At 43.4% G+C, this 27980-nt stretch overlaps 1 protein-coding gene and 1 long non-coding RNA gene across 12 annotated transcripts in view; one reads left to right on the top strand and one right to left on the bottom strand.

The window, feature by feature from the left end:
* Positions 1 to 288: 288 nt before the first annotated feature.
* Positions 289 to 4556, bottom strand: LOC102555969 (uncharacterized). 8 transcript variants are annotated; one of them, XR_015627253.1, is made up of 5 exons: positions 4232 to 4318; positions 3281 to 3356; positions 2640 to 2749; positions 944 to 1050; positions 289 to 843 (listed from the first exon to the last, which is right to left on the bottom strand). It is a non-coding gene; the product is annotated as an uncharacterized LOC102555969 (long non-coding RNA). The 8 variants fall into 8 exon arrangements; XR_015627256.1 differs by lacking the exon at positions 4232 to 4318 and adding an exon at positions 4446 to 4545 and having other exon boundaries at positions 609 to 843; XR_015627257.1 differs by lacking the exons at positions 944 to 1050; positions 4232 to 4318 and adding an exon at positions 4446 to 4556 and having other exon boundaries at positions 614 to 843.
* Positions 3278 to 27980, top strand: part of Ttc12 (tetratricopeptide repeat domain 12) — a 48435-nt gene continuing 23732 nt past the window's right edge. Inside the window, exons 1-7 of one of the 4 annotated variants that reach the window (XM_087560988.1) lie at positions 3278 to 3583; positions 5793 to 5865; positions 17512 to 17672; positions 18189 to 18210; positions 18918 to 18995; positions 19715 to 19836; positions 23004 to 23063. In XM_087560988.1, coding sequence (XP_087417114.1) covers positions 5808 to 5865; positions 17512 to 17672; positions 18189 to 18210; positions 18918 to 18995; positions 19715 to 19836; positions 23004 to 23063 — 501 coding nt within the window. In that variant the 5' untranslated portion in view covers positions 3278 to 3583; positions 5793 to 5807. 4 annotated transcript variants of the gene reach the window in all.

Below are 27980 nucleotides of genomic sequence, written 5' to 3'. Positions count from 1 at the left end.
AATCTCGAAACCAAAGTTGTCAAACTCCCTGGCTCACGCAGCTGAGGGCTTGACTGGCTGACTGTGGTTTGGCTCCTGGATTCTGGTGGATTTGTCTGTAGCAGTTGATCTCCACAGGCAAAGGTAGTTTGTTTCATTCTGCATGAGGCTGGGGATTTTTCCCCCCAATCTCTTCTAAGCTTGTATGATATAATTGATGGGAAGAAGCGAGGAGTTAGGATTGTTTGCACAGTAGGGAGCAGCCTGAGTAAAAGTGTAGCGATGACTTCTATTAATCTGAGCCTCAGATTTATGACACAGTGGAAGATGGCCAGATGCTCCCCCATTTTTATTGAAGACGTAAACCACAAAACCGGAGTCCCACGCAGGGGATTTAGGCTCAATAAAAGTAAAATCATCCTTGAAATACAGCTCACTAATGCTTTCAAAAGTCTCTGCGCATGTGAACCACTGCGAACGCAGGCAGGCATTGACCCTTAAAAATCTAACAGCGACCTTGATCCACACGGATCCACCCACAGGGTCCTTAGATTTTTGGCATGGCATCAAATAAAGAGCAGGTGGTCTGAGTGGCTGCGCATGTTATACCGAGGCAACACACCCACCAAAAATGTTGACCCCTTATCAGCCAGGTTTATTGTTTACTCCTTTATAAATCAAAGGTGAACTGGGTTTCTGTGACTGTTCATGTGGGCCTCCATTGGCTAGCTGCTGGGTGGGGTGGGGGGCGTATTCAGTGAGTCATACTGGGTTCTGGAAGGTTCTTGTTCACGTTGCTTCTCTGAATACCACATTGGCCATATCAAGTTACCAGGCCACAAAAAAGTGAAATCTTCCATGTGCCTGGAAGAAAGAAAAATCAGACTCTTTGCTGCCAGGTGACTGGCTTTCCAGGGTCACTTAGGTCTTCTGACCAATCCGAGGTGAGTTTGGGGGCACACACCTGCAACCTGAGCTCCCAAAGCAATAGGGTCACCTCAAGCTAGAGGACAACCTGGGCCACGAAGTGAACTTTGGGTTAGCCGGGGCCACAGAATGAGATAGCATCCTCTAAAACAACAAACATCACCAGTTAAACAAAGAAGCAGAGCAAAATGAAGAACCCTAATCTATCAAGTGTAAGATTCATAACCCCCCCCCCCGGAAGTGGCTTGTAACTGTAACACTTGCTCTTCAGGACAGATGGCTCTTAGAAGCCTGATGCAAACTGTCAGCTCTCTCATCCTCTCTCCATCCAGCATAGCACACTTGACAGTTCCCGTAAGCACATTTGCTCACTCAATTCCAAGTGCTAGAAACAAAAAGACGAAGCACAGCCAGACCTCTAGTCCTAAGGAATGGGGACTAGTCCTGTAATGAATGGGACTGGAGAGTGGGGCTCCATAGCAACAGGAATGGAAGCCATCAGACAGAAAGGGCTTCTGAAGAAGCACCAGCCCGACAGTCTGTGGCTACAGAGCATCACCGTTCAAGCCAGTTCCAGGAGCAAGTAAGTCTGCCCCTTCTCCTACCCATTGCTCTAGAACTCTTATCACCTCTTACCTGGGCGCTTGCCTTGCCAGTGACTAGCCTCACACTCTTTTTTGGGGGTTCTGGCTTTGACTCTACTACATCACCCACACCCTAGAGCTCAGGACTCATCACTCTTACATTAAAGTTTTTCTTTTTCAGACATCACACCATTTCCCGCCTCTAATTCTCTTCCACTCGGAGCCTCCACACTTGCCCAGAATCCACACTGGTTGACAACAGCTCTTCCTGCAGAACCTAGCTGAACAGTTGTTGTGGTTTGCCCTGGAGTTATCTGTATTTTGATGCTAATTCCACTGCCCCAAGGACAGTGCCCTAGACTCCGTACTCAGGAATAAGGCGACTTCACCAGAACCTCCCCATTGAATTTGTAAAGTTCCGGTGAAGGGCAGGTACAGGATAGAAGGAGGCCTGTCATTGGAGATGAAGGAAGGATGGGCAGGAGAGAAGTTTGAAGGAAGAGGAGGAGACTGAGGAGAAAGGAAGAGACAAGGCGGGAGGGGGGTGAAGCCATGGCAGGTGGTGTTAAGATTCTGCTCTGTGTATTTACAGGTTGTTATCAATGTTCCTAAGGGATGAATGGTACCAGGGTTTGTATGTTTAAGTGGGCAATTATATCTTATCAATTGGATCTAAGATTATTGTGTTATGTGTTCTTTTATGTGAGGGTTTGAGTGAAGGAAAGTGTGTGGCGGCAGGAGACACTGGGCCGCTGAGGAGTTGGGATGTGTTTCTGCCAAGATATCTAGCAGATATCTTGGGGCACCGCGGTGCAGGCCTAGCGGGATAAAAGACCAACAATACTTGTTTTATTTTATATTTTTACAACAACAAACAGCCTCTTCTCTTCCATTCTGCCGTGGGAGCTGGTCACAGGGAACATTTCCACAATCCCTGTGGCTGTTCCTGTGGTAGACAAATGTGAGAGCATTATCGGCGAACAGGATGAAGCATGAGACATTCTGTAAAAGGTTAGTGTTCTGACTATGTGGGGAGATGTAAACTGGGTGGTGACTTCAAGCAGGAAAACAAATTATGTAACTTCTCTAAGGAACACCAGTCTTCAGCTTCTGTCTTGGGTTTTATCCCCCGGTGCTGTCATAAGATACCTTGACAAAAAGAGACTTAAGGTGGGAAGATTTATCTAGCTCACAGTCCAAGGTACAGTCATTCCATCAAAGGCGGCAGCAGGAGCTTGAAGCAGCTCGTCACATCCCATCTGCAGTCAAAATAAAAGCACAACACGTGCTCGCTAGTATTTAGCTTGCTTTTTCACACTATTAAACAGTCCAGGGTCCCAAGCATAGGGAATGATACCACCCATAGTGATCATGTCTTCCCACCTCAAATAAAATGATCAATATCATCCCTCATAGATGCTCTGTTGTTTAGAGGCCATTGAAGAGATACATTTTAAAGCCATTGGGTGTTTTGAAACTACCAGCACTTCTCTTACACTGGCATAACAACATTTAGGTTATTTTAAAATGAAACGATGTGCCCACTGATAGAACATTTACTGAGTGAATGAATAGTGCCTTTCGGTTCACATTAAATTTAACCGGGGGAAACTGCGTTTAACAATATGACAGAGTAGTCTCATCCCAGACTGTAACAGGCATACTGCACGAGCCAGTTCTCCCACTCTACCTCCATATCCTGGAGACTCCACTTAACAACACAGGAGGCCCAGCCTGTTTTTAGTCCATTCCCTTGGTGTCAGCCTGTAACACCTAGAAACATTTTCTACCTGGGATTCCTCAGTAGCTACATCAGACCTGTACTCAGCTCAGTGTCTGGCCCAGTCACCATCAAGAAGCTTCTTCCTGCAACAGACAGAAACTACTCAGGGACCCACCAATGGACAACATGCAGAGAATGGGAAGCTTTGTTAGTATCAGTCCTAAACAGGACATCTTCGTCAAACCCTTCCCCTCAGAGCTTAGGGAACTATGAGAAAGACAAAGTAGAAACATTCTAAGAACCAGAGAGGACCAAGGACACCAAGGAATCTTGCAATTAATAGCTGGTTGGCTGTAAATCTCCGTCCCTGGTAAGTTCTATCCCTCAGCCAATCAAGCTGCTTTCTGTGAAAGTATCCACAGATTTGCTGAGGAGTCCCTGGGGTCATCGGCTTAAACTTATTCTCTTCAAATGTTCAACCCACAAAGACCTAGTACAGCATGTGTTGAAACTTGCTTAAAGACAGACTAGTGCCGGATATGATGGCAAAAAGCTCTAATTCCAGCACTCATTAGGCTGAGGCTGGAGGATAGGGAGTGTGAGCCCAGGCTAGACTACACAGTGATATCCTGCTTCAAGGTGGGGGTATGGTGGGGGTTATTAATGAGGTGTGCATGTATTTCGAATGTGAATGGATGTGCCCAAGCTCACTCTAGCCTAAATCCTACTAGTGTTCTTTGTATAACGCTTACTTCTGTGGCTAGTATCCAAGCCCCTTAGACAATAACTTTGTGAAAAGGTGTCGTTTTTCCACTTGTGTATGAGAAAAATTAAGACTCAAAGAGACGGTACTGTCTTGGAAGCCACGCATTAAAACAAAACCGGACTCACATCCAAGTACGCTGGATGGACCCTTTACATTATGGAGCCCAAGATATGAAATCATTTGGGAGAACCCTCGCGGCTCCAGAGTGGAAGGGCGTTATGAGCGTTGCTTTAGCGACCAGCCGGCACCAACCTGCTTCTGGCTGTAGGTGGGACATCCCAGTTTCAAACCGGGCAGGCGTTCTGTGGGTCACAAGAGGCTCCGCCCACCCAGGCCCCGCCTCTTCCCAGCAAAAGCCAGTCACAGCCTGTCCTCAGCTTCCACTTCCGTCAGATCCTGAGTACTAAAGGTCAGTCTAGCTGGGTGGTCCTAGGGAATCTGTCCTGGAACTATGTCCTGTCCTGACCTTAGCGTTGACAGAGGCCACTGACTCGGGCCCCTAAGGATGATTGAGGACCAGCTGCAGGCTGAGACAAACTCTGAAAGCACAGGGCCAGGACGCGGGGGAGAGGTTGCCAGGCAACAGTACAGCAGTCCCCGCCCTCCGGTGGGGTGTGCCGGACTGAGGGGCGGAGCTCCCGTGTACCTCCCCCAACCCCCGCCGCCGCCGCTGTGTGTCTGGCCAGGGAGCCTTGCCTCTGCATTCCTGCTGACCCTTCTAGCTTGGGTGTACTGTTCTGGAAAGATTGGCTGTCTCCATCCATGAATCGCCTGGTTCATGCTAGCCTCATACCTGTGAACGAGTTAATTCACTTCTCCCGGGATGTGAATCCCATTCCTAGGGAGTGTTAGCTGTTTGAGTCGTATGCCAAGGCTGTTTTCTAGATAAAGAAGCCTGACTAATCACCCACCCACGTTCCAGTGCTACAGTCAGCGCTGTGGTGTCCTCTGGGTTTGCATTATGATTTCCAGAACATGAATGGAGAAACTGGGACTCCTTGTGCATGGCAAAGTTTTAGTTCAAAGTTGTCTGACTGCACTACCAAGCCTATCTGCAAGCTGGAACCACAGTCTAGTGTATTTAAAGTGTACATAACCTAGGTGTGCTCCCACGTGAATTGAGGCTCCCTATGGGCCAAGGCTGGGGAAATCTATATCTTATAAGCTCCAGGTGATCTTTAGGTGTGTGGATAAACCTTAGGGTGCCACTGAGTTTATCATGTCTTCGCATTCAAAAGGAAGTGTAATAAAGCCAATCTACCTTGTAGAGCACTGGAAAACAGATGCTGGTGTATTCTGACACCTTTTCATCCTCAGAAACAATGCAGAGGCAAAGGTTTTAATCAAGTGTGGCCATGGACATGATGAAAATTTTCTTCCTCCCTACTTATATCCTGTGCTTTACCTGGTCCAAGCTTCTGACTAGGCACACCTGTCATGGCCAAGGTTGGGAAGAACTACACTCCTCCTCCAGCCCTGGTAATCAGTGGGCTCCTCTCCCAGCTTCCTTTGACATTGGGTCCCTAAATCACAGTGGTTGATGTTAGCTTTGGAGGAATTATTGTAGAGCAATCTCCCCCGGCAGAGGCAGGGCTGGCGGCTCTCAGGAAGTATTGCCACAAGTAATGACTGTCCCTTGGCCTTAGACAGTAGTCGGAGGAAAATGGCTCTCCCCGCTGTTATTCATGACATTTACAAACACAAATCTGCCTTAATAATAATCACTTGGCTCTTAGTCTTAGACAGATAATAAGCCCAACGGTTCTGTTTAGTGTTTCATTATTAATTTCATAATTTATACTGCCTCCCTTAGAGATTTGTGTCTGCAATGGCTGATGATCAAGAGAGAGACTTGCAGAGATTTCTGGAAAATGTGGATGAAATAAGTAAGTAGCAGTAAGTCACAGATTGAGTTCTGCCTTGGAGCGGTGAACTGGGTAAAGGGAAAGGAAGTTAGATCCTGGCTCGTTTGACAGGTTTATGACTCTCAAAGAAAAAAAATGTAATTGAAATTAAACAGAAAGGCTATTGAGAACTCAGTCACAGCCTTGGGGCAGTATTTTCTGGCTGTTAATCGGTATCATAGAAGCTGTTATGGTCTGACTGAAATTCAGGCTGACGGCTCTCCTCCAAGCACCTTTCCAGGTTGCCAGTGAGCCTATCTGTTCCCTTTGAGATGGCTTGAAAGCCTATTTAATCATCTGGGTCCCTCTTGTAAGCAGGGGGCAAGAGTCTGTGGCTTTCCCTTCATATCTGTTGGTTACATAAATGGCTTATGAGTTTCATCCTCTTTCTCAGTCCCCCTGACCAAGAACACCCTTCCCAATCTCAAACAAGTTAATGTCCTCTGAACTACGCAGCACGTTGAAGAGACTCCAAACCAGTCTTATCGCTGCCCTGACTTTGTTTGCAGCTAAAAAGAGTACACACACACACACACACACACACACACACACACACACACACACACACTCTTTATTTAGCAAGTAGAAGTATGTTAAATTGTCCGGCTGTATGGGTGAAAGGGAAACAAAACAGATTTAGAAATAAGGTAACTTCGTGTGGATATATACTTGTGTGTTCATTTGTGCCTACACCAGCCTTTCCTGAACTCCTTCCTGAATGCTTTTGTGGCCTTGGTACCCTGCTATCTTCATGTGAACCCACCTGCTTGCTGGTGTCTGTACTGCCTCCCTCCCTTTCTTTGAGCCTCTGGCTCTACGGCCCATTGCCAAGATTACCACAGTGCCTCTATCTTAATGTGTCCGGAATTGAGTCATTGCCTCTCACTTTCTCTCCTCTCCCCTTCCTACATCAAACTCCCCTCTCTGCTCGCCCCTTCTGGTCTCAGTTGGTGGCACTGTCACCCCCAAATCTCCAAGTCAGCGGGACCCCTCCCACCTTTCCACCTTGTGTCCAATCAGCCTTCAGGTTTGGATTCCCCTCACCCCACCCCCTGTCCATCTTCTCTGAGGCACCCTCTGTTCTGGTTCCTCTCTTCAGACTCTTAACAACTTCTAATCGTTGTTTCTCCTGCTAGGCCTACACTCCCCACAGAGTAATGTATCTAAAATGCAGATCTGGCCAGACACTTCTCTGCTTGTGTTCTTCTCAGTCACAGTGAATCAGGAGCTCTCATCGGGACTAAGTCCTCACATGACCTTCTCCTCGAGCCCCCTCATCTCTCCACCTCTCATGTGTGAGCAGGAATAAGCTGCTTGCAGTTTACTTTTGTCTAGGTTAGGGTTTTACCGCACTGATATTCAGGCTGACAGCTCTCCTCCATGCACCTTGCCATGTTCCACCACGACCAAGGCAATTCTTACAAGGACAACATTTAATTGAGGCTAACTTACAGGTTCAGAGGTTCAGTCCATTATCATGGATGTAGGGAATGTGTCAGTGTCCAGGCAGGCATAGTGCAGGAGGAGCTGAGAGTTCTGAAGGCAAACAGGAGAAGACTGGCTTCCAGGCAGCTAGGGTGAGTATCTTAAAGCCCATGCTCACAGTGACACAGTTCCTCCAACAAGACCACACCTACTCCAACAAAGCCACACTTACTTCAGCAAGGCCACACTTCCTCCAACAAAGCCACACTTACTCCAGCAAGGCCGTACCTCCTAATAGTGCCACTCCCTGGGCTAAGCACAGTTCAATGTGAGAACAGACATTAAAAAAATAATTTCAAGGTAGTATGTGGAAGAAAGAGAAAGTTGAAAACACAGAAGACCCTAACCCAGTTTAAGCAGTTGTATTAGTCTGATGGGACTATCACAAAATACCAGAATGTAGATGAACTAAACAGGGAAATTTTTCCCTGTTTCTGAAACGAGACTGTAAGAACAAACTGTTGACAGGATTGATCTTTCCTCGTACCTCTATATTTAACTTGTAGATGTCACTTCTCATTGTGTAACTACATGCATACCTTCGTGTGTGTGTGTGTGTGTGTGTGTGTGTGTGTGTGCACACATGTGTTTGTGGTGTCATGCACATACTAGTGTATGTGCATGTTCATGAGTATGAAGATGACCATGTGTATTTGTGGAGAGTCAACCTTGGGCGTCCTTGCTCAGGAGCTGTCTACTTCAATTTTCCTCTCAGATAGGGTTCCTCACGGGACCTGAGGCTCACTGATTAGCTTAGGGTCCCTGACCAACAAGCCCCAGGATCCACCTGTGCCTGCTTTCCCTGTCCTGGGATTACAGATGTACTACCTCAGCCAGCTTTTTACAAGGGTGTTGGAGATCAAACTCAGATGCTCAAATTCCAGTATTGGCAATCACTTTCCCAGTAGTTTTCTCCTTAGCCTCTTCTGTATACCTTTCTCTGGGGGATTTTCTTTTTCTTTTCCAGAGAGTAGGGACCTTCATGTACCTCAATCCTCCATTACCACTCAGGGAGAGCAGAGAGGTAGTCAGAACCAAGTCAGAGCTTACTAGGAAAGGGACTTCCCCTTCTTGGACATTGTCTCAGGTTGAGACCCAGGGAACAGAGCAGTGGGACCTGTACATGCACATGTCCACTCACACACTGCAGAATCACCCTTTTCCCAGTCAGAGCCTTTTCCCAGCCATGGAAGTCCAAGTAGTTTCTGAGTCTGGTCCCGGCTGGGGAAATGGCTGTCTAACGGGGCAGTTTCGCAGTTGTTGATTAGATTCTTGATGTCTTTGGCTTAGGTGCTGACTCTGAAAGAGGTCCCTGATGCAAGGCATTGTTGCATTAAATAATGAAAAGGGAAAAAGCACTCTGTCAGGCTAGCACCAGTTACTCTCTGGCTCCAGTGGTCTTACTGTCTCTCTGACTAGCCCCATGCAGCAACCGCCCTCTTGTGGTTAGCTGTTACAAATCTCTGTAACCCAGTAAAATCAAAACTTGTAAAATCAAGGCTTGAAATTTATCAGTCAGATTTATATCAGTAAGTTTTCAACCCACAAAATGCCCAAAGAACTCAGAGCCAGTTGATATTGATATAAGCTGCCCACTTAGATTGTCCTGTAATAATCCATCCCCTCTATGATATTCATAACTACCTGTGGTTATTTAAAGCCACACAGATCTGATGTCCTTTGCCTTATAGAAGATTTTCTACTTCATGAAGTCCCACGTAATAGTTGTTGATCTTAGTACCTGCACGAAAGGTGTTCTGTTCAGAAAGTTTTCTCCTATGCCATTGAGTTCAAGGCTATTCCCCCATTTTCTCCTTTATCAGGTTCAGTGCATCTGGTTCGTATTGAGATCTTTGATCCACTTGGACTTGAGTTTGGGGCAAGGCGATAGATATGGATCTATTTGCATCCTTCTACATGTGGACATCTTGTTAGACCAGCACCATTTGTTGAAGCTGCTTTCTTTTTCACTGTGTATTTCTGGCTTCTTTATCAAAATCAAGTGTTCATAGGTGTGAGGATTTACTTCTGGGTTTTCAGTTCATATCCATTGCTCAAAGTGTCTGTTTTTAGGACAACAGGTGCAGATTTTTAATTCCTATTGCTCTGAAGTATTAATTGAGATAAGGGATGGTGATGCTTCCTGAAGTTTGCTTATTTTACAGGATTATTTTATCTATCCTGAGTTTTTTGCCTTTCCAAATGAAGTTAAGTAGTGTTCTTTCAAGATCTGTAAAGAATTGTATTGGAATTTTGATGGGAATTGCATTGAGCTTATAGATTGCTTTTGGTAAGATGGACATTTTTGCTATATTAATCCTGCCAACCCACGAGCACAGGAGAGCTTTCCTTCTGACATCTTCACTTTCTTTCTTCAAAGACTAGACATTCTTGTCATACAGGTCTTTCATTTGCTTGGTTAGAGTTACACCAAGATATTTTATATTAACTGTGGCTGTTGTGAAGGGCGTTGTTTCCCTGATTTCTTTCTCAACTTGCTTACTGTTTGTATATAGGAGGGCTCCTTCTTATTGCTTTTAGTTAAATTTGAGTCCAGCCACTTTGTTGAAGGTGGTTATCAGCTAGAAGAGTTCCCTGATAGAATTTTGGGGTCACTTATGTATACTGTCATATCATCTGCAAATAGTAATACTTTGACTTCCCCCTTTCCAATTTGTATCCCCTTGATCATTTTTAGTTGTCTTATGGCTCTGGCTAGAACTTCAAGTTCTATTTTTAATAGATAGGGAGAGAATGGGCAGCCTTGTCTCTCCCACGATTTTAGTGGAATTGCTTTAATTTTCTCTCCATTTAATTTGATGTTGACTATTGACTTGCTGAACATTTTTTTTTTTATGTTTAGGTAGGTCCTTTGTATCCCTGATTTATCATGAAGGGGTGTTGGATTTTTTTCAAAGGCCTTTTTGACATCTAACGAGATGTTCCTGTGGGGTGTTTTGTTCAGTTTGTTTATACAATGGGTTACACCAACAGATTTTCATATGTTGAACCATCTCTGAACTTCTGGGATGAAGCCTACTTGATTAAGGTGGATAATGTCCTCGATGTGTTCTTGGATTCAGGTTGCATGTATTTTATTGAGTATTTTTGCATCAATGTTCAGAAGGGAAATTGGTCTGAAATTTTCTTTGTTGAATCTTTGTATGGTTTAGGTATCAGAATGAATGTGGCCTCATAGAATAAATTTGGTAATGTTCCTTCTGTTTCTATTTTGTGGAATAATTTGAAGAGCATTGCTGTTAGTTCTTATTTGAAAGTCTGGTGGAATTCTGTGCTAAAACCATCTGGCCCCAAGATTCTTTTGGTAGGGAGACTTTTAATGACTACTTCTATTTTCTTAAGGGTTATAAGATTAAATTGTTTATCTGGTCTCAGTTTAACTTTGGTAAGTGGTGTCTATCAAGAAAGTCATCCATTTCTTTTAGATTTTCCAATTTTGTGGAGTACAGGTTTTCGAAGTAAGACCTAATGATTCTTTGGATTTCTTCCATGTCTGTTGTTATGTTTCTCTTTATGTTTCTGATTTGGGTAATTTAGTTACCTTTGCCTTTTAGTTACTTTGGATAAAGGTTTGTCTTGTTTTGTTGATATTTTCAAAGAACTAGCTCTTTGTTTCTTTGATCCTTTGCGTTGTTTCTTTCTTATTTTTGTTTCTATTTTATTGATTTCAGTCCTGAGTTTGATTGTTTGCTCTGTGTACTAATCTTGAGTGTGTTCGCTTCTTTTTGTTCCAGCAGTTTCAAGTATGCTCTTAAGTCACTAGTATGAGATCTCACTTTTTTCTTTTATGAAGATACTTAGTGCTATGAACTTTTCTCTTAACACTGCTCTCATTGAGTCTCATAAATATTCATCGAATTCTAGGAAGTCTTTAATTTCTTTATTTCTTCCTTGACCAGTGGTCATTCAGTTTCCATGAATTTGTAGGCTTTCTGTTGTCTCTGTTGTTGTTGAAGTCCAGCTTTAATCCACGGTGATCTGAGAAGTGAAAGAGGGTTATTTCAATTTTCTTATATCTGCTGAGACTTTCTTTGTGACTAGGTATATGGTCAGTTTTGGAGAAGGCTCCATGAGGTTGTGGGGAAAAGGAATATTTTTGTGTTTAGATGAAATATTCCATTGATGTCTGTTAGTTTCATTTGAGTCAAAATGTCTGTTAGTTCCATTATTTCGCTGTTTAGTTTCTGACTGCATGACCTGTCCATAAGTGAGAGTGGTGTGTTGAAATCTCCCACTATTAATGTATGGGCTTCAATCTTTGATTTAAGCTTTAGTAATGTTTCTTTTACAAATGTGGGTGCCCTTGCATTTGAGGCATAGATGTTCACAATTAAGGTGTCATCTTGGTGGATTTTTTTTCCTTTTTTTGTCCTTCTCCTGTATAGTGTCCTTCCTTGATTAATTTTGGTTGAAAGTCTATTTTGTTAGGTGCTAGAATGGCTATACCAGCTTACTTCTTGGGTCTGTTTGCTTGGAAAACCTTTTTCTATTCCTTTACTCTGAGGTAATGTCTATATTTGATGTTGAGGTGTATTTCTTATATGTAGCAGAATGATGGTTCCTGTTTTCCCATCCATTCTGTTAGCTTCTGTCTTTTTATTGGGGAATTGAGTCCATTAACATTTAGAGATATTAATGACTAATGGTTGTTAATCTCTATTATTTTGATGGTGGTGGTGTGTGTGTGTGTGTTTGCCTCCCTTTTGGTTTTACTGGTATGGAATTATTTATTTCATTTGTTTTCTTTCTAGTATCTACTGTAGAGATGGATTTGTGGGTAAATATTGTCTAAATTTGGGTTTATCATAGAATATCTTGTTTTCCCCACCTAGTGTGAATGAAAGTTTTGCTGGGAATAGTAGTCTGGGCTTGTATCTGTGGTCCTTTAGGGTTTGCAAGACATCTGTTCAGGTCCTTCTGGCTTTTAGAGTCTCTGATGAGAAATTGAATGTAATTCTAATAGGTTTGCCTTTATATTTTACTTGTCCTTTCCCTTGCAGCCTTTAATATTCTTTGTTCTGTACATTTAGTGTTTAGATTATTATGTGCTAGTGGGGGTGGACTTTGTTTTCTGGTCCAATCTGTTTGGCGTTCTGTAAACTTCTTGTGTGTTTATAGGCATCTCTTTCTTTACTCTCTGTATGTTCTTATAAAGACACTAGCCATAGTGAATAGGGGCCTCACCTGATATTATTTAATTATAGCAAAACTCTCTTGATATTGTTTAATTACCTCTTGAAAGACCAAATATAGTCATATTGAGGTATAGAGCTTCAGCCTAAATATGAGGAGGTGTGTGCAATCCAGCCTGTGGCAGATGTCAAAATTTCTGTCAAGAAGTGACATTTAAGTAAAATCTAGTCAGTAGGAGTCAACCATTGTAATGGATGTGAAGGAATGTTCTCCTTGAGAAGTAAGGAGATAGGAAAACAGTGAGCTAAGGGGCGAGTGCAATGCCTCCTAGAAACAGAAGGACTGAGAAGGTCCATAGGAGTGCAGAACAGTCAGCAAAGGGAGAAGTGGCCTGTCTGAGAGAGACTAGAAGAGAGCAGCTGAGGAAGCTGCAGCAAGAACTCAGGTTAACCAGGAACAGTGCTCCAGAGGCACTTTGAGACCAGGTGCACTGATATCTGAGAAAAGTCCTGTGCTGGGTGTGTAATGTAGACTAGAGGGGAGAATAAGGTGCTAAGGGGCCAGTCAAGAGGCCTCTCCCAGTACTGTGGAGGATGGAAGTCGTCAGCTGCATGCAGAGTTGAGGCAGTGGGAACAGAGACAGTACACTAATTAGAAACACACTTAGAAGTTATTCTTGACAAGCTTTAGTCTTCGTTCCTGTGAGGGCTGAGCAAAAAATAAAAACTCATGGAAAGGTCCTGAGTGTTGAGTGACAGGCAGGACGCCGATGATTTACTGAGATGAGGGCATTTGAAGGAGAACAGACTTAGAAGAAAGATGGGCATGTCAAGTCTGATGAGTAAGACATCTGGAGAAAGACGTTCAGTGTTCAAAAGCCTTTAGGCATAAACCTAGAGAGACACATCTATGACAGAGGTAGATCACATTCTTAAAAATGTGAAAATATTTACCAGGCAAGTACTATGCAAAATAAAATAGATGCCAAACATTGATATTAGACAAAATAGACTTTAAAACAAAAGCCTTAATAGCTTTATTTAACAAAAGTATGCATATGTATAATGTATGTCATATTTTGATTGAGTATACATTATGAACTAAGTCATTCAAATAAGCCTTTCAAAGCATGTTTTTCTTGGTGAATACTTAGAAAGTCTGCTCTCCTAGCCATTATGAAGTGTACAGTACATGATTTTATGATTTTCACTGTAGTTCACCATCCTGTGTAGTACTGTAGCATGCATTCCTCTTGTCTGGCTATAACCCACATCATCCTCTTTGTTCCCCAGCCCCAAAACAACCTCCTGTAACCACCATTCTACCCTGCTTTTATTAGTTTGGAGAGGGGCACCATTTTCTTTGTCTTGTCTCAGAGTGATTGTCTATGTTTCTGTAGGGAATAACACTGTAATAAATATGGGAGCGCAGATAGCTCTGCATAGATTGGTTTTATTTCCCTTGTATTCCTACCTAGAAATGAGATTTCTGCATTTGGGCCTCAGGAATACTGCATTTAAATATGAAAATAAATCTGTCAGAGTATATTTAAGATCTTTGGAGAAAATTATAAAATTTAATTGAAAGAACTCCCAGTGGGTGGGTGGGTGGGGGAATGGGACAATATGAGTAACAAAATAAACAATATAGCCTTATATTATAATTCAAAGTGGGAAAAATAATATCCAGGAACTGATAGTGATGTGAATGAGATTGGATAGGTACAAGTATGTAAATGAATAAAACAAATCCCCTATCCAGGTGAATTCTTTATCATTTGTGTTTCCTTCAGAGAAGTAAAATGTACCTTTCTGCCCTTAAATGAGAGATATGTTAAGGCTTGCTTGCGAAGAATGTGGTATGGAAAGTAATTCGACATTGGATAAAAGGTGACAAACACAGCCTTCCACACATGGTCAAGGTTAACATCGTTGATCACAGTGATAGCATGTGCTGTGAACTGCTGTCTTCCTCCCTGGGCCTGTAGCCTAGTCATAAGAAACACACCAAATAAACCCAAACAGAACGACTCTCCAAGACACCTCCCCAGTGCCCTTGCACACTGTTAAAGTAGAGCTAAAGAGCTGACTCAGTGGCTAAAGGTGCTTGCTGCCAAGTCTGGTAGGCTGTCTGAGCCAGAGAGTTCAGGTTCAGCATCCAAATGGTAGAAAGAGATGACCGACCCTCAGTCATTTGATCTTACTGTGCTCTCGGACCCCTGCACACATACCTAGCTTACCCCATCCCCACAAACACAGCCATTAAATAGATTTTAAACCCAACAATAAAAAATGTGAAAGTTATCAAAAATAAGGAAAGCTTGTGCCCCTGAGAAACCTAAGTGGACACAATCACTGCAACCCACTGCCCTTGATGAGATCCAGAACTAAGGAAAGACGTTGAGAAGCTAATTGTGTTAGGATAAAGTATGAGGCTCGGTCAATACACATTTTATTAAGAGACAGAAGAGAACCTCTGCATATAAGAAGGCATGTATATTTTTTCCTAGGTATCATTTGGCAAAGACAAGAGTTCCCCTCAAATTATTTTTGGACAATTAGTTTAAATCAAAATCCCCAAAGTGGTTTGTGTTCAAATTCAACAAATTGGCTTAAAGGTCCATCTAGAAGAGCAAAGTGCAGATAATAACCAGAAAAAAAAATTCTTACAAGAAGTGGGGGTGGGGGCAATGGTGAGCTAACCTACTGTTTGGGATTTTAAACAACCAACCAACCCTGTAGTAATCCGTGTACAGATGTGAGCATGCTGGAAAATACAAACTGTGCAGTAGAAAGGGATGGAGGGTGTAGAACAGATTTCACATCTGTAACAGGGAAGACAGACACACCGGGGAAGGCAGTGTCTCTCGTTCTCAGCATGCTGTGCCCCCACCCTGCACAAAACTCAAATTACATGAGGATCTAATGAACTGAGGAGAGAACAAAACTGAAGATGGATTTTGTGTGTATCTGTGTGTCTGTGAGTGCATACACAGGTGCCCAACAGGCTGAAAGAGGAGGCTCAAACAACCAATGCCTCCATAAAACAAATGACACGTAGTCAAGGAGATTTTTCAAATCCACGTGACCAGTCCAGAATGTATATAGAAGCCTTTTAAGTCATTGCAAAGGGGACAAATGACCCACTAGAAAATGGGCCAAGGATAAGAATAGGCAAGTTATAGAAAATAAAAACCAAATGACCCATAGTCTAAAATGATATTCAGTTCCAACCATGATCAGCAATTATGGTGGCAACAATGGGAAAGAGTATAACTTTCTTTCTTTCTTTCTTTCTTTCTTTCTTTCTTTCTCTCTCTCTCTCTCTCTCTCTCTCTCTTTCTTCCTTCCTTCCTTTCTTTCCATCTTCTTCCCTCTTTCTCTTTTTTCTTTCCTGTTTCCTTCCTTCCTTCCTTTTCTTCTTTCTTTGGACTTACCTTTCCATTTATTTCATAAAATCTTAGGTTAGCACACACGGTATTGGGTTTCATCATGAAATCTTTTTAAAATTACACTTATTTGCTTACCAGTGTGAGGAGGATGAGGAGGGTGCACACAAAGGTGTGAAGGGCAGAGGACCACTTTCAGGAGTCTATCCCTTCCTTCCCCTCTCTGGGTCTTGGGGATGGAATTCAGGTGGTCAGCCTTGCAGCAGGCACCTTTACCTGTTTAGCCATATGGCCAGCCTTGAAACTCTTTCTTATAAAATACTTATAGGCTATGACTACTTATAGTCATATCCTGAAGAATATATAACATCAAGCACACACACATATAAGTATTCAACTGGGCATTTATCTATTGTCTGAAACATAAAAGTAAGCCACATGAAATTCTGGCAATACTAAACTGAATTGCCCTTGACTCATGGTGTGCAAACTGTCTGTAACTACAGGTACCAAAGCAGACCTCTTAAGCATATTGCAAAGAAAACGTAAGCTACACCATAGTGCACATTATAGATCCATGTAGCCATCGCGTTCAGGTACATAACAAAACTTGTCACAAATGACTTTCTTTGTTATTTCTCTACCCCTTGAATCTGCATTGGCCACATGACTTGCACAAGCAGCAGCTCAGACCTTGTAAAAGAGACATCCTTCTGTGATGAGAACCAAAGGTGGATGCGGATGTGGGCAGCTGTGTGACTTTGAAAACATGACCTTGAAAGACCAGGTCTCCTTCTTGATGCCATCCCTTTCCTCTCAGAATGAATAAGTAGAATGCTCAATTCAGAATTGTCAAGTTTAGATTGCCCAACACTTGAAAGTGTTTGAGAGACCAATAGACTGCCTACTCTTAGACGGCACATAGTAGGGGTTCTGGGAGAGTGGGGGTCACTGGCAGACCAGTCAAAGTGAGACCAGTTCCCCCAGGTATTTATCCATTTTTCTTCATCAGTGTTCAGCTTTCCTAGTCAAGGCTGCTAGATATGGATAGTTAGATTGGTCAGAAATTGGAGTAAGGTGAACAGATTTATCTGGTTAAGTGGGGTGGGAGGACAGAGCAGAGTTATCCTTCTAAGTGGCAATCTGTGACGGCCAATCTGAGTAGACAATAAAGTGAAGAGAGGCAGGCAAACAGCTAAAGGCCATTTTCTGAATCTCAGAACTGCTTGTGTTACGCTTGTCTCCCACACAAGATCACAAGCTTTTCAAACAAAACAAAAGGATTTTTTTATTCACCATTTTCCCTAATATTCAGCAAAACATACAACTCCTAATAAGCAGTCCATAAATTACTAGAGTTGACTAGTGAGTTAAAACACTCTTCCTGGAAGCCCAGTGTTAAATTCTCTTGCTATTTTTTTCTAGACAAAAACAAATGCTATTCTTAATTGTTTCACGTTAGTCCCAGAGATTCCTAGCATCTTCTTCTCCTGTCTATGAATCATTCTTATTAATTCCAACACCCTCCTTTCCCGCGGATGGAGTCTTTCCTTTCAAAGAAGTTGCCTGGTTGAGTCACGTGTAATTTTTTTCCCCTCTAGCCAATTTAATCCAAGAGATGAATTCCGATGATCCCTTCATACAGCAGAAAGCTGTCCTGGACACGGAAAAGAAACTCCTGCTGATGGAGAGAGAGCAAGAGGAGGACGGGTGCAGGACCACTCTGAACAAGACCATGATCAGTCCTCCACAAGCTCCTGAGGTTTCCCTTTCCGCTATGGAGGTCTATAAGTAGATGGTGTGGGGAGACCCTCTCTGAGGCAGGAATGTGTGATCTCACACCACCCAGTGAGGCCAGCACAGTTCCCAGGCTTTCTGATCAGGTTTCCATATGAAACTGTAAGCTCTATAATTTCTTTTTCTTTTCCTGTAGTGAAGGCTTAACGTTTGCCTGGGCTTGAGTGTTGTATTTAGGGTAGCCATCTCAACTCCCGTGTTCTAGCAATTCATGGGTAACTAGTCACAGGGTGCGGGGTGGGGCCCCCTGACTTGGGCCATTTTGATTCTGTGGGAGAAGGACCATAATTGTGCCCACCATAACATCTCCAGCTTTAGAGCAAGCCCCTTAAAATCTGGAGCCATAAGTATCGGTGGTTAAAGGAAGTGACGCGACTTCTCATTTGCAGTAGATTTGCTGTCTTGGCTTTATATACACATTTACCAGAGACTGAGTTCTAAAATTTGTTTCTTTGCTTTTATGATAACCCGGATCTTGCAGAATGCAAATGAAATGAACCCAGGTAAGGACAGCATCTCTCTCTCCCTCTCCAATGTGTGTATTCATTTAAGATCGGTATTTTTTTTATAGAATGTAACTTCCAGACCCTTAAATTATGGCCCCTGGGCTTAGAAACAACCCACAAACAAAATCCTGCTGACGGCCCAGGTCTGGCTCCACTGGGCCGAGAGGTAGCAAGCAGAGGCCTTTCTATTTTATTTTTTGTTTTCTCCTGACCAATCTTTTGTAAAGTGAACTCAGTTGTTCTTTATGATCCAATTTACCCTTCCTGCTTAGGGGATGCAGTTATTGTCTGTGTTGCTCAGCTCTGAGGCTCATTATGTTAAATAGAATAAAAAAGTCTCTCTTCAAAGGAAAACCTCTTTTAAGAGACATAATTCAAATCTGAGGCATAGACACAGCCATCACACATAATAATATACCACACGGGTTAGCATTTAAAGTCACATTAGGAAGGTGACAGTTCAGCTGCCTCAGAATTGTGTGCATATGTGCACACGCTTATGTACTCAAGTGTGCATGATACACACACACATACACACACACACACACACACACACACACCCATGCATGCATGTGTGTTCCTACATATGTATGCATATGTATAGCTGTAACGTCCCAAAGTAGCTTCCTCTGGAATTTGAACTAAAGGACTGATTGGAGTATCTGGCTTTTTCTTTTTAACACTGTAAATCGCTCTGCTGTCAGATGCCTTCTTGGCATCTGTGGAGAAGGACGCCAAGGAACGAGCCAAGAGAAGACGAGAAAACAGAGTCCTAGCAGATGGTAACTGTTGGTCCTTACTTTTCAATAGCTGGGATAACTCAAGCTGGAAGAAACCCATAAAAACCTGTGTACAAATGTGTGGGGCTGTGGAGGCCCTGGGGAGTGGGTTCCTGATGGACTGGCAGCCTGAAGACCTGGCCAGGCAGAAACCAGTGGTGGTCCATCCTCTGGTCTTACTCAGTTGCAGTCAGTAAGACACAGCCTTAATCAGGACCCCTGGGTGGACTGAGCCAATCAGATTCCTGAATGGCTCTTGGGAAATAGGAAAGAAGAGAGGCTCCACTGGTTAACCTGAGCTAAAGGCAGAGTCAGAAGGAAAAGTAAAATAGGGGGGAAGAGGAGACAAAATAAATGGAAATTGATAGAGTGCTGTTGTATGTGTTGGGGTCTGGTGCAGAGTGCTTTCTGTGGTTTTGTAAAATGTCCCATGGAGTGTTAATCCTTCCCACTCCCTATTTGCTTGAAGACTATGGGGACACTTGCCTTGGTCAAGGGTACTAATGACACAGATGTAAGCCTCAGTTCAGAAAAATATCATTTCTCTGAGAGGCTGCACAGAAAACCTCAGCATAGATTTGAAGGGGGAAAAAATAAAGAAATCGCACCTCAGGTAACAGCAGAGAGAAATAAATAGCGCCGTGTGGAACTAGAAAACCTGAAATGCAGAAGGACCTCCTGACACACGCTGAGGGTTGACTGTGTGACTTTTATTTTCCCAGCCCTAAAGGAGAAGGGGAATGAGGCCTTTGTCAAGGGCGACTATGAAACAGCCATTTTCTTCTACAGTGAGGGGTTAGGGAAGCTCAAGGACATGAAGGTGCTGTACACCAACCGAGCCCAGGTGGGTAACCCGGGTCGTCCCCTGTGGCAACTCTAGGAACAGGCGCTGGGAGCCCGTCAAAGCAGACAAGGGTGGACAGTATCATTGGTGATAAATGTTTACCAACCAGCTTCTGTGGTCCATGTTACAAGTACCAGTTTCCATGGTATAAAAACATCTCATAATCAGCCTCATGGTCTATAAGAACTTGAAATCTGCCACTAATGTTTTTAATGGTATTCTCAAGGGCCACTATGCCAGTTTGTGCTTGTTATGTCAAACCTGCTTTTTGATTCTGTGACTGGAGTTAAACTGGGTAGCCAGGAAACCGACAGCACTTTCTTGGAATGTCAGGTTTCTGAAGCCCTTTCCCCTCAGGTTTATTTTTACAAGGAACCTCATTTTCTCAAAATGGACTGTCCCCACCCCCTGATGTTTTTTACCTGCTGCTTAATGAAGGCCGGAAGGTGGTAACTATCACTTGAAACAAAAATGTCACTAGTAACCTTATCTTTGAGATACAGTGAAGTTTGGCATGGCAGATTCATGGATATGATTCCATGATAGGCAGGACCTGTCAATTGGACCTCTCTGTGACAAGACTTGATGCCATGTCACTGACCAGAGAGGGAGCCAGCCGCAGAGCCCTCATAAGCTCCGATCTCCATAAATCAAGAGTCTCTGTCTGGGCTTGGTGGAGAAGAAGCAGTCATAGCCAGACACGGGGCATTCGAAGCTGACAGTCTAAGGGCGACAGTGATTTAATGGCCAATAAATCCGAGAGCAATACAAGCTCGTTACCTGAACATTTTGCATACTTCTGACTAGAGGCCAGGTGTTCTTTTCTACCCTCATTTGTGGCAAAATCTTGTTATCTGTAAGAAAGACGGCAAGGAGTTGCTTGAGCGGTGCCCACCGTATTGCCCTAACAAGAATATAAATATGAAGTTATTAAGGACAAAACCTGCCGTATACTTTCCCTTAGTGCTCCGTCTGTCACAGCTATCCAGTGCCCCACTGGTTATATAACACGGGTCCCTTTAAAGAATTCAGAAGGATCTTTTAGGTGTAAGCAATTAATACAATGATTACTTTTCTTTCTTTTTTGGCACTGAATTTTGTCCTGGAAAATATCTACCTTCTGATGCTCATTCAAGCTAGTTTCCCTGAAGTGATTAGAAAGCAATGGAGTTGAATTGCTTTTCAAATGTTATGTAATTCAGACTCGTATCTAGTACAGGCTGTCCACTCCCCTCCCCCATTCATCTAACTTAATTAGATGCGTTTTTACTGTATTCAATTTTAAGCCACCCTTTGATTAATCATAAGAATCTCATTAAGAGTGGCTATGGATAAATATAAGGAAATGCCGTGAAAGGCTTTGGGGAAGCAATTTCTTCCAGCTCTTTCTCTCTGTCTCTGAGAGCATACATTCAGAGGCAGATAAACACGGATCGTGCTGCCCGGTATTAGGAGTCACTTGAACCACTGACTATTTTTAAAATGCCTCTCCCATTGCTTGCTAAAGAAAAAAAGAAGCCTACCTCCTCATTGCCTTTATTTCTCTCCTACAGCTAATGTTAAATCAAGATGCCTGGTGCCAGCTAGATAAATCTAGAGTTTAATTGCCATTAAGAAAAGTAGCTCTTCTTAAAATGGGAAGAAGCAAAAGAGAATGGAGACAACACTGGGAGTCAAATTCATGTCTTAGAGGAGACAAGAGAAAAGGAAAGGGAAGAAAAAGTAAAAGGCTACATAGAGAAATTGTTGAAGCCCATGGTGAGGTCTTCCGGGTTGTTTGGACCTTAAGTCTCACAGCATAAGATCAGGGTTGCCATGGTCTAGTTGTCTAATTGTCTAAGAGGACACGGACTTCTTTACCCCATATGATTTTCAAGTGCAACTCAAGACCCGAAGAGGAGGGAGTGGAGCTGTACAACAAAGGCCACCAGCCAACTGTTTCCTGCTCCCCCCTCAATTTGACTAGATGCCTTGATTCCCCAAGAGTTACAACGCCAATGTAATTGGCTTTTTATGGAAGTAGTTCTTGTTACTGCTAAGACTATTACAGCCCTTGGGAAAGTTTGGGTTGTGAGTGCCTGTAGATGTACACTGGCTTTGTTCTCAGAGACTGGGGGCCTTGGAGAAATCACTCATCCCCCGGCACCCAGGTTGGATTTTTTTCAGAGGGGGGGTTTGTTTGTTTATTTGTTTATTTGTTTTCTTAGATGGGATGTAAGAAACCATTCCTGTTTCTTCTGGAACTTTCCAAAAGAAGAGTGCATAAAATCTATGTAGTGCTTCTTGATAAGAAAAAAGAAGGTGGAGGAGGGAAGGAGGAAGAAGAGGAGAAAAATATATATAAATATATTCTTTATCTCCCATTTTATTAGTAGTAAATATTAATTTAGAAAAAATGGTTTCTTGATTAAATGACCTATACCCTTATGCACATATGTACACATACAAACACACACACATGCAAATATACACACATATACAAACACACGCACACACACTTAAACACAGATATACATATTCACACACATACACATACACACATACATATACACACATACACAGAAACACACACATATGCAAACACACGTGCATACACACATACACATGTGCACACATATACATACACATATGTGTACATACATACACATACAAATACATACACATGCACACACATAAACTAGGATCTGCATATGAAAATGAACATGTGGTGTTCATCTTCTCACCTCTTTTATATATTCCCCAGATCTATCAATTTCCCTGCAAATTTCATGTTTCTTTACAACTGGATAAAATTCCATTGTGTATCTGTATTGGGTTTTTATTACCCATTTACCTGTTGATGGGTATCTGGACTGGTTCCATTTCCGTGCTAAATGTGTGTGCAGGTATCTCTGTGTAGGATGTACAGTCCTTTGGATAAGTACCAGAAGTTTTCCAGCTGGGGTATGTGGTTTCCAGAGAATCCTCCATACTGGTTTATTTCCATAATGGCTGCACTAGTCTGTACGCTCACCTGTGAATAAGGTTTCTAGCCTTCCCATATTCTCGACTCCATTTTGTTATTTGATTACTTGATGATATTAGCTGCCCTTTCTGTGCTGACTGAGGGAGGACTCCTTTGATGCAGAAGAGTTGTGTCTGAGTATCACAGACTTGTGTCATTTCAGGCTTATATAAAACTTGGGGATTATCAGAAGGCTCTCGTGGATTGTGACTGGGCTCTCAAGGTAAGAGATTCTTTCCTTGGCCACGTGACTATATTGAGCTTGCTCTTTCCCGAGTCTGAGTCCTGAAGTGCACAGGAAGCAACTCCATGTATGTCCCCTGAAGGGCCTGTTTCCTCATCTGTGAAATGGAATGGAATAGAGTTGCTGGGAGGGTGGGAACATGCATCCAGTGCACTTAGCTCATACATGTGCTCCAGAGACACTGTCAGCATTGGTCCTTGGAGGTCCTATGTGACACTAGCTATTCTGCACGTGGTCCTTGTCACATGCTTCAGTCTGTGTCACAGGGAAAACGTCATTTCCTCCCCTCCAGGACCAGCCACAAGAGACAATTTCTACAATGCCATCTTCTTTATCAGTCTGGAAATCCTTTGGAAATGGATTCCGCCCTCTTCTGTTTGTGGAGGGTGATCAGAAGTATATAGTGCTATTTTCCCATGAGGGCCAGGCTTGGGCACATGCACAATGCCTTGCTTCATGTTCTCCCAAGAGCATACAAGTAGAGGATCAAGTGTGCAGAGAGGAAAGATTGCTCAGCTCTCGGGTGCCACAAATAATCCTTGGGGACAGTATTTCATATGACTAAATAAATGTTTAAAGAACCCTAAATCCAAGCTTCCCTATCTGACACTGCCACAAGTCCTTTTAAAAAAGTACCTGAACAAACTCCTCTCAGAGGCAGTTACATAAGCCCCTCAAAGGGTCTAGAAATAAGAAGCAGTTTTATCTTTAAAAATGCTTGAGATTTACTGTGGCACTCCATAAAAATATAGTCCTATCTCTCCCCCCCCCCTTTCTGTGTTTCTATTTCTGTCTGCCTTATCTCTATCATTGTCTCTGTCTCTCTGTCTCTTTGTTTTCTGTATCTCTGTGTCTCTGTCTCTATGTCTGTGTCCATCTCTGTCTCTGTCTCTCCATCTGTCCCTCCCTCCCTCGCTCCCTTACTCCTTCCTTTTTTCTCATTCTCTCTGTCCTATGGCTTTTCACACATCAGGCCACACTTAGCCACAACTCCAAGCCCTTTATATTTTGAGCCAAGGTCTAACTAATTTGACTAGTCTGGCCTTGAGTCTGTTAACCTCCTGCCTGCTTCAGCCTCCCAAGTAGCTAAAATTATAGCCCTCCACCATCAGGCCTAACTTCATAAAATGTATGTCTTTGTTGTAACGTGTAAGATAACATGTAATGTGACCGGTTTGACAGAGGAAGGGCAAAGAAAACTTAGGCATAGAGTACCTCAGACCATTTGCCATTTTACTTGATTAGTTGAAACAACTTACAGTCAGTTAAGGCAGAATTCTAAGAGAAGGATCCAGGTGTATCAGGTGTCTCCAATTCCCCAGGACAGCATCCTTGGCCTCACCCAATGGCCATGGCCTAAATCAAGAACATACATTCACAGTCACATACTGGCCACTTTCTCTTGCTAATCTTTGTTTTTACTTTTTTATTTTGTGTGTTTGTATGTGTGTCTATGCATAACATATGTGTGATATATGTGTGAGTGTGTGTGAGAAAGAATGTATGTGAATGTGTGTGAGTGTGTTTTGTATGCATAACTTGTGTGTAAATGCCATACATGTAAAGAAGTCAGGAAAATCTCCGAGGAGTTGTTCTTAGGCTTCCAGCTTTAGGCAGGTTCTGAGGACTGACTACTGTCTCCAGGTTTCTGTGGTAAGCGCCTCACCTGTGGAACCATCTCCATAGCTCCTCTTGCTTTTCTTTCTATTGAGGGTATTAGCAAGGAAATCAGGAATGAATTAGAAAATCCCCCCTCGATTCTGGGGGATAAAGCATGGTGAACCTGCAGGTAACACGAAGCACCTGGTTATATCCTCCCTCTGAAGCACCGTGTGGAGTTACACTGCACTATCACACTAGGTGGGTCTTCCCATCCTGAGAGCAACCACATGCTGACTGACTGCAGCATTGGATCTCCAACACAGACAAGCTCACCCACGCTGTCACCTTGTTTGCTCACAGTGTTGTTGTTGTTGTTGTTGTTGTTGTTGTTGTTGTTGTAATTTGTTTGGTTTTCTGGCACCAGTCATCAGGAGAAAAGAGCTCAGGATGTTTTCCTTGGCTGTTTCCATGCTAACAGCAAAACCGATCATTCGCTGCAGCCTCACAGCATGGGTTCTGTCAGTGCCACTACCCTCAGTATTTTGTCTGACCACAAGATGAGCCCTCAAATCCGAATTAAGCCATTTACATAGATGTACAAAGCCAGAGGCCACACTGGCTGTCAGCCTGTGCTCTTTTAACTATCTACTGTTTAAAAAAAAAAAAAAAAAAAAAAAAGCCCTGCTGGAACCGGAAACCCCAGGATCCCTGGGAAAGGGTCACATTCTCAGGTAGAAACAGGATCTCCTCCAGGGACTCCAGAGTGCAAGTCTTCTAATAAGACAAGGACCAAAGAGTTAGCCACAGCCCATGCTGGCCCAGGCTAACACATTGGCCTCTGCCCAAATGGTGAATGAATCTCACATAATTAACTGAATGAGACACCAAAGCAGAGCAGGCCCAGTGGAGGTGGCATTAAAATTGTCACCAACACCCAGAGCCAGTGAGGCTCCCAGCTAGGGTGGTTTGCATCGACACAAAAAGAATTTGAAAACTGGCTAAGTTCTGCTCTTTGTGGAAGCCATGGAGTACAAGAAAAGCCTTGCTCTCTTTAAAAAGTCTTTAAAATCTCAGTAGCAACGATCTCTGGCACTCTATTATTAATAGTACGGGGACTTTCATGCCAATTTAACATTTCTTGACACTTTTAAATTGGAAGAGACCAGCCCGAGTGATATTTCAGGACTGATGTTCCTTGTCAAAGAAGATAAGGGTGGCAAAGCTGTTTTCCATCAGGAGCAGAGGAGTATCACCATCAGCAGAACACTTCCTGCACAATGAAATCCATCCTGCTCTGAAGGCCACACTCCTTCAAAGATGGTGGGGGCTCATTGAAGTAAATGCTTGTGACAGAAGACTCCTGGTTACACCAGACAGGTCCAGTCATAAGAAGATGTATTAGTCGCTCGTTGTGGGTGGAGAGAAGATGACGTCATAGCTACAGCCACTTCTCTGTGCCACACCTGTGAAGGTCATGGTCTGCAGCTTAGGGGCCTGCATGCCCCCAGCCATGTAACACTGGTATTCTGCCATGAACATGCCGTGAATATCTGGTTCTCATGAGCAGAGGTGTGGAGCAACCTCTCTTCCCCTTGGTCACACCTTTCCTGCTTCCTGGCTTTCACCTTTTGTAAGTTTGCTATCTCACCACTCTGCTTCCTGTCCTCTACTCTCTACAACAGGGCCCTCAAGGCTTCACAGCGCCTCTCACAAACCTCATGGATTCACCTCTGCAGTTCCCTTTCAGACGAGCTTCCCCAGTGCCTCCGTTCTCCCAGTTCCAGGTCCACCTCCACCACCTCATGCAGGCTTCCCTTTGGTCGTCTTGGCATCCCGCCAACTTCAGGGAGCTACAAACTAAGACTGTCTTCCCACTCGGACAGCTTCTCTTCTACCTGCCCTCAAGACCGCTTTCTGTTAAAGCCAAGTATGCCTTCCCTGTATCTCAACTTGGTAGCGCCCATCTTTCTTTGATTTAGCTCTGATGTCTGAACTCCCCTTTCTGCAGTTGTCAGGCATCAGCCCTCCTTCCAACCAACTGTCTGGACTCCTTGCTCATCTCCCTGCCTTTCCCCGCTCTGTCAATTCTGCATGCCACTCCAGACCATTTTCCCTTCTCACTAACAATGATAAAGCAACCCACTTGGCATCTGAGACTTTCCCATGGAGTCTTCTTAGCTCCCCCTTTCCATCCCCCCTTGTTCCTCCACCCAGGACTTCAATTACAGCTGGGCCATGCGTAAGGCTCCTGAACTCCCTTCTCTGGACTCTACCCCATTCCCTTCCCTTTCTATCATAAGCCTCACTTCAGTGCTTTCTCTCACTCAGCAGTTCAAATCCCTCCCACATTGCCTGCTCCTCTCATTGTAGGGTCTCCCCCACCGAATCTGGAGGAGAGCGCCCCCTGCAGTCATTTTTTTCATAGCACACTTCTGAAAGAGATTTGGTTTTATTTGCTGTCCTTGTTTCCAGTATTGGGAATCAAACCCAGGGAATTGTGCATCTTAGGCAAGCGACATTGCCAATCCTGAGAACACTTTTAAGCCCCTGTGCCCTGGAATTCAATGGGCAGATTTCAAATTCAAGCTCTTCCATGCACTGATCATGCAATATCACCCCCACTGCCACCCACCCCCGCGTGCTCTGCTTTCTGCTTCTGTGGAATGGGGATGCCCCATCCGGGACTGGTTTGCTGCATCACTATGAGGCTCACAGAAGACCATCCATGCAGGCCGCCAAGCTCAGGGTCAACCACGTGCAGCAGACTGATGGGCCTGGGCGCTTATTGCTCTGTTTATTACACCCATGCACTTCGCAATAGATCAGGAAATATTACACATAGAAACTCCTGGTAAGAGGTTCTCTAGCAATTATTATTTCCTCTTTTGCTACTTTTTAGCCTTTCTATAAATCGCATTTGCTCTGGAATGTATTGTTGCTGCGGTAACCACGGCAACAGCAGCTAATGGCGTATTAGGAGAGTGCTAAGTGTTACAGGATTCTCCCCCACAACAATGGGCAATGTGAATTACTATCTTTACTTTCTAGATAAGGAAAATGGTTGCCCAAAAGCTAGTGGCCTAACCAATACTCTGAGTTGTTAATTCACCTAGAACATTTTAGACTCCTGAGACTGACCTCCTGAACCTTCTAATTCTAAACCCTAAAGGATATCTCACCTGGCTCAGTATCCTGCTCATGAAGGGGACTGGGAAATGCTAATTAACTGGGAAATGTTAATTAACTGATGTTTCAAATGTTAGTTCATATGTTTGTGCTGGATGGCTCCCTGCA

Source organism: Rattus norvegicus, chromosome 8 (assembly GCF_021556685.1).
Source record: "Rattus norvegicus strain SHRSP/BbbUtx chromosome 8, alternate assembly SHRSP_T2T, whole genome shotgun sequence".
Classification (NCBI taxonomy): domain Eukaryota; kingdom Metazoa; phylum Chordata; class Mammalia; order Rodentia; family Muridae; genus Rattus; species Rattus norvegicus.
The sequence above is the reverse complement of the archived record's forward strand: the minus strand, read 5'-3'. Positions and strand labels throughout refer to the sequence as shown.